Here is a 12429-nt window from a genome sequence, read left to right on the forward strand (position 1 = left end):
CGCAGAGTTCGCATTTGACGTTGCAATAGCAACTGCTGAAGACAATGAATGTTCAGTTGTACTTCAATTGGTAACCTCGGAGGATGGTGTCTTCTGACACTCCATGTAGTTTGCTCAGGGATTTACCAATCCTTCAACAACCAAAGTGATCCTGCTCTCCATTTAGACAACGACTCTCCCTTGTCTCCGGTAATTTCTCAGCTCTTCTTCCAAATTGGTCACTTCCAATGGGTATCAATCTTATCCAATACTCTCCATGCCTCTGGTCCTCAAAGCCCACGCCTCAAGCCCCTACTCTATGCTCTCAATAGCCACGTCCAGCGCAATAGTGTGATCGCCAAAGGCGTCGTCCATAGGAACGCATTTGCAGACGCTGTTACCCCAATTGAAGATGGAAATGCCCTCTGAGTACGCTGGCAACGGTTCATCGAACTCGGGGAGACGGTCGTCCTTATTTCCAAAGATGGCGCCGATAGAAACGCAGCGGCAGAGTTTGCTTCTCCAGGGGAATACGCCGGGGGCCCTGGACTTGGTGTCTCTGGTCGAAAGCTGAACGGGCTGGGTTTCGGGGGCGATGTCGTGTTCGTCAGTGATGTTGTTCTTGCCGAGATCCGGCTTGACGGCTTCTTCCTCATCGGATAACGTCTTCTTATCTTCTGAAGAGACTGTTGTATCAGGAAGGGGGGTTGACGGGATGTTTGGGCCGAGCGAGGTCGGTAGGGTAGATGATATAGGTGACTCTACTTCGGCTGACATCTTCATCTCTTCTGAGACGTCAGAGGCGTCAGGAACGGAGGCCGACGAGGCGGATGAAGTAGAGGTAGTAGTGGTAGTAGGTGAGGTGGATGAGATGGTAGCTGTTGCCGCAGCATCAACATCATTGTTATCACTATTCGCAGTCCGCTTGACGATGATAACGTCCGTCTTAGGGAGCTTCTTGATGGTGATGGCATCTGAGCCGATGGTGGCGAGTAGACGCTTGAGGTCATCCAAGTCTTGTCGGAAGAACATCACGTCGCCGAGTTCCACCTGTTTGGTGTTGGTGGTAGTAATGTGGCCTTCTGGGTGCTCCTTGGCTTTCTCCGCTTTATCGAAGAAGCTCGGAAGAAGGAATCCAGCGGGAAGGAGATTCTTGAGCTGCATTGTAGCGGTGGTGGTTGTTTGTCTTTGAAGTCTTATAAGTACTTGGTAGTGGTTGCTTGGGTTGCTTGGTTTGAAGGCTTTGAGAAACGGGATGTGTTTGGAGGATTGGGAATGTGGTATGAACTCTGAGAATAATGTTGACTGTGAGGCCTTTTGAAAGATGAAGACTGCCATCGGAGAAAGATAGAGGTTTTAATATCCCCTATGCAGTGGACGTAGCCCATACAGGTTCTCTCTAGAGACACGGTTCCAAGGCTTTCGAAAACATCAAACAACTGAAAGGCTGAAGTTTACACGATGCTTGCTTTTTCCGGGACACTAAAGAATCCGGTCATCCCAGCCATTTGAGCAAGTTTACAAGCCTCGCAAGGTAAAGACCATGGATGAGAGAGGGTGGAATGGTTCTCGGACACGGAGCCAAGATGGTCGGATATGGGACTTTACGGCCCGGTCACTGCTACCCAGGGTTCCGTCAGGAGATCGTGGGAAAGTCACGTTGTGTCGCAAGTGGTTTATACTTCTACTGATTTCACACCCACGATCCCATAGGATAGTGTTGTCGTATTATCTGGGTACCAGCAGCAGTCCTCTCTAGGACTTGAATACTCTTTGCCCGTACCACGGATACCAGTCCAGACGTCCGAGCCCAGAAGTAGCCCTTTCGGATACAACCCTGGTGTACACGAGTAATCATAAGAATCACAACTTACTTGACTCTGAGGAACATAACCGGCTCAACTAGATCTGACTCTTCCTTCACCCCAAAGACGCCAGATCTCCAGGTCTTCAACTAATACCCAAACCCCTCAAGACACTCAACAAGCTCCCCCTCCGCAACCCCCCTCATCTCCTCAATCTCCTCCCTCGTCTTCCGCCTCAACATGACAGGATGCTCCAACGCAAAAGGACACGCCAGCGCCTCCAGCCTCCTCAACCCATCCAGCGCAGCCATACCCGCAATCTCACTAGGCCGCAGCGCGCCCCTCTCTTTTAAAGCATCATCCCACGCCTTTGCCCTCGTCAGCTGTCCTGCCGCCTCCTGCGGCAGACTTGTTCGAATCCCGTCAAAGTCGCCCGTCAGCATCGCCTTGCCTAGCAAGCCCCCGCTGAGATCCGAGTCCCGCCCCGTGCCGCCGCCCGTGTTGCCGCCGACGTCGCCTAGCGATATGAAGAATTCGTGGCAGGGGTGGGAGATGAAGGCGAAGTCGAAGTCGAGGATGGAGGTGAGTTTCTTTGTGGTTGTATCGTAGAGTGTGTTGTTCGTAGCTAGTGGTTGCTCGTCAAAAAGGCAAACCAATTCATCATAGATGGACATCGACTCACTTAGATCACCATGAATGAGAGCCAACTTCCCACCATCAACTCCAGACCCATCAAGATATCTCTCCAGCCCATCTTCCAAGAACCTGTCAACACGCTCCCTCACCCCATTAGGTCTCCACCCCTCCAGCGCCGGACTCGCATCCGCATCCTCAAGCCTGAGCACCAACCTCGCCTTCCAGAAATCACTATACCTTCCCCAAGGCCCACCCTTCAATGTCGTCATCTTTCCACCCACAATCCGTCCCCTCTCATCAATCGACAACCCTCCATGAGTCTTCACACTCTCAGGCAAAGAAACCCTCTGAATCCCCGTAACCACATCCGCAATCTGCCCCAGTACATCATCCTTCTCCCCGTCATCCAGGTCCCGAAAGACGGTATCAAGCGGCACACCCTCCTTGAACTCCATCAGACCCCATCCGTAGCCACCTTCACCTTCACCTCCCGCTTCCTTTCCCTCTTCCGTCTCCGTGTTCTTGGAAGGACGATATGGTCTCCAATCATACAACGCCGGCATCAACCCCGCAATCTCAGGCTTATACGAGGCCAGACCCTGACGCGCGAGGTGAATCGCCGCGACCTCGTTCTCGACGCGGGTTTCTTGCACGACGCCTTCTGCTTTTGGGTTCGCGATGCGCATTACGACGGTGGATATGCCTTCTGCCGGAGGAAGCTGAGTGTAGGGGCGGCGGCGGCCATCGGGGAAGGAGGATGGTGTTAACGGGGCGGAGAGTGTGATTTTGTAGATGTAGTTGTTGTAGGCGAAGGGGGATGTTTCATCGTAGTCTATGGGGGTGATTTCGACGGGCTTGAGGGGGGTGTTAGATGGGTGTGAGTGAGTGAGTGAGGGAGGGAGGGAGAGGGTCTTACTTTGAGGCCGTAGCTGTGGATGACGCTGTTGACGAGGTCTAGGCGGTCTTGATATCGCTCGTGGTTCATGGTGGACGGCGTGTGAGACGAGCTCGAGTTTTGGGATGTCTCGAATATCTTGAGGGGTGATGGTTGAGTTGGTTTCGATGTTTTTCGACTGAGGCAACACCAGAACGCCATGACTTCTTAAGTAATATATGCTCAGGTAAGACGATACCACACCCAATCCTCTTTACAACCGTGCTTTAATCAAGACAATTGACTCATGTATCTCAGAAAGGAAGGAGTCTAATGCTTGTTTCTCACCAAGTCTTGTGTTTCTTTTGCAAGGGCTGCAGCAAGCGAAACGACAAACAGCTCAGGTCATCGCTAAACCTTTTCGCTGATGCGTGCTTGATGCTGAGAGATCCTGAACTTAACAAATCGGATGAAGTCCGGGACACTTGACATAATTACTCCATCGGCTGCTGATCTTAGTTCAGACCATGACATGCAGCTGTACGCTTGCCAAGATCCCTGCTAGCCCTTTGCTGCCTAGAGGCGAAGTCTCGAGATGTCTAGAGCACGCATTTCTGCCTGGCTGTGCCTTATAGATGCATGGAATGGCGTTTGAAGTCGTTTCACTCGATATCTCACTAAGAAAACATTGAGACTTGCTCTGGATGTCAACACCGCACAAGGATGTGAGAGAGATGATGCATGATCGAGGTGAGAGGGTGGAGGGGACTGTGGTGGGCTGCCCCGCCATTAGATCGGCTCAAATATGGGCCCCGCCGGCCCGACCTCGGACACGGGAGGTCCGGGGTCCCTCCTTGACACGAGCTTCCCACCAGAACAAACCAGGGCTCGCAAAAAGTCGGCTTCATAGGCCTGCGCACCTTCCTCCCTTCCAACAACCAATGGTTTCGTGGTGTAGTTGGTTATCACGTCAGTCTAACACACTGAAGGTCTCCGGTTCAAGTCCGGGCGAAATCAAACTTTTGCTCTGGAAACGTTATTTCCCTTTTGCGGCCGTGGGATGAACTTTCTCTACCCACAGCGTTCGTGCCAGGTGGATAGTGGGATTTAGGTACGAGGCTCATTGCTGTGACCAGACTTTTGACCTGGCATCTTAACATGCTATCGATCATCTCACAATCGTTCAAGTTTACCTGCGTGACTTTTGTACCCCTCAATTTGTCTCATTACGAACTGATTGTCTTTCACCTCAGCTATCAATTACACCCACGATCCGCCCAACGACGCGATCCCATTCCTCATCCCAGCGTAAGCTTCCCTCCTTGATAGCCCCCGACTTCAAAGTCTTCAACTCGTCCTTGCCGCTCTCGCTGAGCAGCCTGATCAAGACCTCAGCCAGCTCAGTGGCCGTCTCAAATCCGCATCCGTTCTCACCCTCCTTGATCAGCTCGCTGAAGCTTTCGTATGCAGAGTACGCAGCCACAGGAAGTCCCGAACCGAACATGTCAACGACCTTCATGGGCAAGTCGACACCGGAGCTGGACTTGTGGAGGCAGACACCAAGATCGGCGCATGAGAGCAGCGTGGCGTACTCGCGGGTTGATAACCATGCGGTCAGGATAGTGATGCCAGGGAGCTTGCCTTCCAGGCGGAGATTCTTGATCTTTTCCTCATACTCGGCCTTTTGGGGACCTTTGCCGGTGATGATAGCCAGGATCGGAGGCCGACCGACGCCGTTCGCTGTGACAGCCTCTTCGGGGTGTGCGTAGGCCACCAAGGCGTCCAGCAGCAGACCAAAGTCTTCGTCGGGGGTCCATGAGGTGCTACTGACAATGAGGCGAGTGGTGCCGGCGATGATGCTATCGGCGACATCCTTGGTCTCCTTGAGTTGCGAGAGAAATTCTTGCCGGGCTTTGGTCGATGCGATGGGCTGGAACACTTCGGCGGGCCGGTCGTGCAGGGTGAAGATAGGTTTCTTGTTGCTATACGGCTTCTCCTTGAGCTGCCGCGCCATGGCATCGGTGACGGTGAGGTTGGCCGTGGGGACCACCCTGCCAAAGTACATCTCATACTTCTTGTAGAGCCATACGAGTGGGTTCTTCTGGCTGCGGCCAGTAGCCATGATGGACCAGCCATAGTTGTGCCAGTCAATGAGCAGGTGGCTTCCTCGCAGAATAGACACTAGCAAAGCCAAGTGCAGTGTCGGGATAGAAGGGGGGTTCTGCGAACAATCAGATCGTGGGCTCCATGAAGTCACGGCTCACTCACCTGAATGACAATCCATCGAGCCGGAGGTGCGGTGTACGCCAGAACGTAGAAGATTGAGTAGGCTTGCCAGACAACTTTGGCCGGCTTGTTGATGAGGAATGGCAGGGTATTCCATTTGAAGACAGTGGGAAGAGGCGGCAATGGGTATAGAGCCACTCTCTCGTTGCCAACAAGATCGGGATGGCGAGCAGTCTCCTTGTAGCCAACAAGGTCTACCCTCCCACCGTGCTTCATGATGCTCATCGCATGATACTGCATGCGAGGGCTACGGCCTATATCGCCGAGAACCAATATCTGGATGTGGTCATCTTTGGGGTTCTCAGCCGCATGGTAGCGGGTAGGTAGCAGCTTTGTGAGAAAGTTGATGCCGAGGGCTGCGACAAGAGTGGTGCAGACGCCGGCAATGATGGATAACACAAGAGGTATCAACGACATGATGTCGATGTGCGACAATCCAGCACAAACGTGGCAGGGTGTTGGGAAGGGCCAAAGTGAATCTTTGTCCCTGTTGTTGTGAGTGGTTGAGGTGAGAAATGGGGTGGAGTTTCGCAACGGATCGTCAAAGCCTCAGATGTGGTGGTATCGCTTATGCAAAGTGTCCCGTCCTGCCATCTGAAGTTGAAATGAATTGCCTTAGCGCATGTGCGCATGGAGGGGTCCGAGTTAAAGGCTGAGCGGTGGGGGAGTATCCGTGAGTATCCTTGATGAGGGGGACACGATGTTGATGTGTTTTTGGTAGGTAGCAAAGAGGCCAAATTGCCCAGACTTGCGTGACCTGACGATGGCCTCCTGGGGAAGACGTTCGAATCGCGAGAGGCCTACGAAGCTTCTTGACTGGGCTAGACTCGCTCACCTTCCAAGACTTTGTGCTCGTTGGCGCCTTCCAACTTGGGCAGGCCTTTGGGGATGTTGCAACGGTGGCGCCAATGAGGGGCCGATGTGGGCGATGCATGATTTGATAAACACGATAACCTGATAAGATGGCCGTCACGCTTTGTCACGTGTCCTGAAGCAGTCGCAGTACGTATTTTCCATCTGCCAGGATACGTACCTTTGAGCATCAATAAAACCCTCAGGTACCAAACATACGTACTCCGTACCTATGTGAACATCATGAAATAAGGTGGTGAGGTGAGGCAGAGCTTCATCAACCTGCAGCTCCCGTATCCCCTGCGTGGGCCTGGATCACGATTCACCAATTGTCTAAATTAGAAATCTCCGAACCAGACTTTTCGCCACCCAATTAATGGAAAACCAGCTGCTGCACATGCAAAACCGACACAGACCACATCAGCCTCAGCACACGAAGAGAGAAGAAAAGACCATCATGCCTGTCACCCGGCGACATCTGAACTCCTCTCACAGGCATTGGTTTGGCCCAGAAAACATGTCGCAACGGGGGCTGGCCGCTAGCAATGCTGGATGGATACCTTTTGGATAGCAAATGTTAGCCACCTCACCGCCTTACCCGCGACTTTCCCATCAGAGATTATCCGCCCAGGATCGGGGGTGTCGCATTGTCTTGCTGTTGCTGATCCGTACCCGGGCAGATTTATGCAGCCAGTTCCTAGCAGCCCGCGGGCCACTGCCATGCCCCCCTCCTGATGGACAATTGGACACCCACCGATGGCATCTTTGATGTGTCACTCAGCGAATCACAGAGACGACCGCCCTCGTCCTCGTCGACCTGCACCTTACGTACCCGGCACCCGGCCTCTCCCCACACGGAGAAATCTGCAGGGGTTGACGGCTGGATTCCCCTTTAGGTTCAGATCCAGTGGCAGCGGTGCGAGATTCATCTGAAAGACTGAAAGGAGGCACCACCCGACATGCCATGCGTCCCGAGGGTTCAGCCCAAAAAACAACAACAACAACAACGCTCCATCATCCATGCTGCTACTGGCCCATCCCGCCTTTTGACGACCTTGCCGTACGCATACCTTACAAGTGGAGAGGCTTGATTAACTCTGGAAGGTAGCGTCGAGGAGGACACTCTTATTGTTCCTCTTCTTCCTCCCCTCTGCTTTGAACTCTTTGCTCCCCTCCCCGCTCCCCTTTCAGCCACACTTGGTTTTCTTTCATCTTGGATCTCCCAAGTCTCAAGCGTTGACGGCACAAGCGAACCAATCCATCCGTATCTGCTCTCGCCGCTTCCAGCACTGTCTGTGCGACGCGCCGGCACGTCCGTCGACGATCAAATCTCCCGTCCCCCTCCAGCGCTCAGCGTTGGACTGCGGCGCGCAACGTCATTGACGGGGCGACTCCATTCCGGCCTTTTTAGCCTGTGCAGGTCCCCTGAACCACCACCACCACCACCACCACAATCGCTGCCACTACCAGCTCCAGGTCTTCTCAAGGTACACTGGCCCGAACACATGACTCTCGCCTCATCACCTTCCAGCTCCACGGTTCTGGACGTCTCACGGCACCTCAATTGCATCACTTTTCGAAATCTCGTACCTGCTATCGAACCGTCTTCGACAAACCCCAGAAAAACTAGCGAAAGCGGATAACCTCCGGCCCATGACTCAGGTTAACCCAAGATAGGGGCATCTTGGAATAGATCCCGACGCAACGGGCCCTTGGTGGAGAGGCGAACGAAAACGACCCAACGAAAATACGACAGAGGGGACAATACAGAGGCCCTATTTCTCGCCCACCCCCGCCGATACCGACACCGACACCGATCCCAGTCCTGGGTCCCAGACCGACCGACGACCGACCCCGACAACGCGCCGCGGTCAACATGGCCTCGTCCTACGCCTTGCCATCCTCCGCTCTACCGCACGCCCACCATCACCACATACACGCCCACCCCCACTCGCCGCCGTCCCTTCACGCATTGAAGTCAACAATGTCTACCGGCGGGCTGCACTCCCACAGCCAGAGCCAAGACTCGGCCGGCAGCAGCCACGCACATAACCACGATCACTCACATGGTCACAATGGCCACGCCCACGGCGGCCACTCACATCACCGGGCGAACTCGAGCCAGTCGTCCATTCCTCGAGAAAGAGCGGCGCCTCGCTCTCTCGCTTCAATGGACGGCTGGAAGACGGACATCACACCAAGTGGTCGTCAATTGTTGACGCCTACAAACGGGTCCTTTTCGGAAACATTCCAACCTCTCGACGGCGCGATGACGATAGACGAGCATTCCCACGATCATCATGAACACGATCATTCACACTCGCACGACCACGACCACGCTCATGGCGATTGCCATAGTCACGACCATCACGGCCATTCACACGCCCACAGCCACAGCCACAGCCACTCCCACGATCATGCGAAGCCTTCCCTATTTACGAGGGCTCTTCTCAAATACACGCCGGCAGTCCCGTTTCTCCACACCATCATTGTGGAGAAGGACTCGAGGAGAATCTTTTACTTCATGACGTGAGTTGGCTCGTAGGATGGTCAATCTCGAGTATCACTGACGTTCTGTAATTTCCTAGGCTCAACTTTGGCTTCATGGCCGTACAAGCATTCTACGGCTACGTTACCGACTCGCTCGGGCTCCTCAGCGACACGATCCACATGTTTTTCGACTGTTTTGCCCTCTTCGTCGGTCTTTGCGCCGCGGTTACTAGCAAGTGGCCTCAGAGCCAACGATTTCCCTTTGGGCTTGGAAAGATCGAGACGCTGAGTGGTTTTGCCAACGGCATCTTGCTGATGTAGGTTTTTCCGGCCTGCAGCACGATGCACGGCGCTAACAAGTGACAGGCTTCTGAGCGTTGAGATTATTGTAGAGGCATTTGAGCGAATCTGGGAAGGTCAAGAACTTCACCGACTGAGGGAACTTCTCATTGTCAGCTTCCTCGGCGGCGTTATCAACCTCTTGGGTCTATGGGGCTTCGGGCACCACCACCACGGCCACGGCCATTCGCATTCACACGATGACCATGACCACGGGCATGATCACTCGCACGGAAAGAAGCATAGCCACGGGCACTCGCATCATAACGACAACATGGAGGGTATTTTTCTGCATGTTCTGGCCGATACGATGGGAAGCGCCTCAGTGGTGCTGTCGACAATTTTGACGTACTACACGGGCTGGACGTTCTGGGATCCCTTGGCCTCTTGTGCCATTGCGATTCTCATCTTCCTCGCGTCGATCCCGCTCATCAAGTCGTCTGCGCGCAACCTACTTCTCAACATCCCCGACGACATTGAGTACAACCTGCGTAACACGCTCGCGGGGATTTTGCAGCAAAAGGGCGTCGTCAACTACTCGATGCCCAAGTTCTGGATGGACCACCGGAGCAGCGAGGACTCGGGAGACAAGCTGCAGGGTATCGTGCACGTTGTGGCGGCGAGGGGTGCGAGCCTGGACGAAGTGCGGGATCGCGTGCGGGAGTATCTCTTGAAGAACTCCATGGACATTGTGATCCAAGTCGAAAGAGAGGGCGACGGCAGCTGCTGGTGCGGCGTTGGAAGGTCGACGGGGTTGGCCACGACGCCCCTCAAAAGGGCATTTTAGAGAAGCGGACGACCAACACCCCTGACGACGATTTTTGAGATAGTGGCAGTCCAGGACGAGCGAACGAAGCGGGAATGAGAGAAGAGTGTCTGGCCAATTTTTCTTGTGTTTCTTCTTCATTGACTAGACAGCGGGACAAAAAAGCGAAGACGAACCGCATAGAGGCTTGGTGATAGAGAAACCCCCGATTTGGAGACGGGGTTTTACGAGGTCGGGCTGTTTCTACTTCTTCCTCCCAGGAGTCTCGGAACGTTTATACAACAGGCAACTCGCATCATGGAAGGCATTGCGACGGCCTAGCAAGGAATCTTTTGTATGAGTAGAGGAAGCAAGCGCATACACATGGTTTGCGCGAGGGGGCGGCAAGGCGGCAATGAAAAAACCAGATACCCTTGAGGCTAGAAGTCGATGTTGCACTTGGCTGATGAGTCTTATGAGTGAGATACCTTGAGCTCCGTCGACCCGAGATGGCCTCTAGAAGAGACGTGTAAGTTTTATGACAAGTCATAACACTGGGTATTTTAGCAGTGATATATCATTAGCCGCGCCTCAATGAGAGACATCGGTGGTCTAGGCATGATCCCTCCGTCCGGCCGGAGTGGTGTTGTGAATAGGTAGGCGTGTGGGTTGGGGTTGAGCTGTCACTCGATATGTAAACCGACTGCGGGGGTTTAAACATTGTTGATGAGTGAGCTTATGAGGTAGAGTACCTGGACTTGGCGGCCCATCAGAGAAACTTGCGATTACGGCCTGCAGGATCTCGCATTCGAGTTTTAGGCGCGGACTTTGACAAGTTGGTAATGGGTGGTGAGCCATAGGTATCTGTGTCGAAGGCTATGTTGACTGCTATTTCTCCGCGCAGGTTGACGTGAGTTTGTTTACTTACTTTGATGAGATTGGGGAGTGAGACGAGGGGTTATGTGTGACTCTGTAACGCTTCTTGGGAATTCTAGTCTCACTTCGGAGGTCCAGGAACGCGGGTTTTCCCAAGGGAGACGGAGAGGATTGATTTTGTGCATGCTGACCGATGATCGCATGTCACATGAAAGCATCTGCGTTGATGGTGAATTGACTTTTTTCGTCTCATCCTCTCTAGTCGTCAGACCTTTGATACAATTAGGTACCTACTTACGGATTCATTTTACACTTTGCATCACACGATAAGCATATCCGTCATCCCTTCTTGGATCCTGAAAGCTATGATCAATGAGGTATATGGAATTTACTACTCCTGCATGCGCGCCGGTCTTGGATGCTCTTGCGCTGCAGACGATGAGAAAAAGTCCCCCCCGCTAAAGCAAGGTCCCGATTTAGGCCAGTTGGCGGCCAGGTTCCCCCCATTTCCCCTCCTTTTGCCATCCAAGTTTCCTCCTTCCCCCCAAAAGCCCGCCCGGACCGGAGCAGCCCTTGGTAGTAAGTACCACTCGGTTATGGGGGCCCACTTACCTCGAAAGTGCGTGCCTTATTTACTCAAGGGAAAAACCTATAACCGTGGTTTTATCTATAACTAACTAACCCCTTAATGAATAGCTAAAAATCACTTAATTATTATTATCATTAACTTATATAAGAGAAAATATAAAAATGAGTCCATAATAAGGCTAAGTTTCTATATAGAAGTTTTAAAGCTAACGTACTTTACCAGTCAGCCGCGCACTTTTCCCAACATCGCAAACATCTTATAAGCTTATATAACTAGAACGTAAAAATTCAATTAGCTTTCATCGGCATCTGAATTATTAGACAATTCTCCATCTTTCGAATACGTTTACGTATTATAGCCTGTCTTGCCGCACACACCGCAACGCCTTTAAGCCGACCGACCCTTCTTCGATAGACCACCTTCTTCACCTTTTTAAGGCGCTGGGCGTTTCCCTTTACTCTTTTCTTCTAAAATAACCTAGGATTCCTCTATACTAAGTACTCCTCCAAGCTGCACACGCGTTTTTTTTTTGCCCTCCGCCACTTAGCAAGCGCCACATTGGCATCCTAAAGTTTACGTACCTGATCCGTTAAAATAGTGATCGAGTACGCCATTGCCTACGCGCCCTTTGCTAGCCGGTCAACTGCCTAGATTATTGGTGTTGGAGAGCTTCCCTGATGGGTTAAGATCCGACTTTTAATAAAGTTGGACTGTGAGAGCGCTTCGTGGCGGTTAGAGGGCGTTTGCGATTGCCAGACTGGTGGTGTTGAGGGGTCGGTCACAGGAGGTGTAGGCGTCCGTATATACACATCAAGCTTCCCAATTACATGATATGGGTCCCACGGTAAAATACCAGCTCCGCGAAAGGCGTATTTAATATTTTTATTTAAAAAGACCTTGTTGTGGGCCTTACGGAAGGCAACGAAGAACTCGGACTTCGTAATGTGGTTAACGCAGG

The 12429-nt window shown here is 52.6% G+C and overlaps 4 protein-coding genes and 1 non-coding gene across 5 annotated transcripts; 2 read left to right on the forward strand and 3 right to left on the reverse strand.

The window, feature by feature from the left end:
• Nucleotides 1–291: 291 nt before the first annotated feature.
• On the reverse strand, nt 292–1143 carry BDP81DRAFT_491380 (uncharacterized protein; the record flags this gene model as incomplete). The annotated part of the gene is made up of 1 exon (XM_060595310.1): nt 292–1143. The coding sequence occupies one exon, from the start codon at nt 1141–1143 to the stop codon at nt 292–294; it is 852 nt and encodes a 283-aa protein (XP_060443596.1).
• A 790-nt stretch (nt 1144–1933) lies between these two features.
• On the reverse strand, nt 1934–3405 carry BDP81DRAFT_322789 (phosphotransferase enzyme family-domain-containing protein; the record flags this gene model as incomplete). Its single annotated transcript, XM_060584728.1, has 4 exons — nt 1934–2409; nt 2467–2907; nt 2953–3274; nt 3337–3405. 4 exons carry the CDS (start codon nt 3403–3405, stop codon nt 1934–1936), a joined length of 1308 nt encoding a protein of 435 aa, XP_060443597.1.
• Nucleotides 3406–4237: 832 nt separating this feature from the next.
• On the forward strand, nt 4238–4311 carry BDP81DRAFT_t203. The gene has a single exon. It is a non-coding gene; the product is annotated as a tRNA-Val (tRNA).
• A 232-nt stretch (nt 4312–4543) lies between these two features.
• BDP81DRAFT_462076 (family 1 glycosyltransferase) lies at nt 4544–5997 on the reverse strand (the record flags this gene model as incomplete). The annotated part of the gene is made up of 2 exons (XM_060593857.1): nt 4544–5515; nt 5563–5997. The coding sequence occupies 2 exons, from the start codon at nt 5995–5997 to the stop codon at nt 4544–4546; spliced, it is 1407 nt and encodes a 468-aa protein (XP_060443598.1).
• Nucleotides 5998–8416: 2419 nt separating this feature from the next.
• BDP81DRAFT_323013 (cation efflux family-domain-containing protein) lies at nt 8417–10048 on the forward strand (the record flags this gene model as incomplete). The annotated part of the gene is made up of 3 exons (XM_060584751.1): nt 8417–8961; nt 9021–9239; nt 9289–10048. The coding sequence occupies 3 exons, from the start codon at nt 8417–8419 to the stop codon at nt 10046–10048; spliced, it is 1524 nt and encodes a 507-aa protein (XP_060443599.1).
• Between the last annotated feature and the right edge of the window lie 2381 nt (nt 10049–12429).

The sequence above is a fragment of the Colletotrichum phormii genome (genome assembly GCF_030913505.1).
Source record: "Colletotrichum phormii strain CBS 102054 chromosome Unknown BDP81scaffold_13, whole genome shotgun sequence".
Lineage (NCBI taxonomy): Eukaryota > Fungi > Ascomycota > Sordariomycetes > Glomerellales > Glomerellaceae > Colletotrichum > Colletotrichum phormii.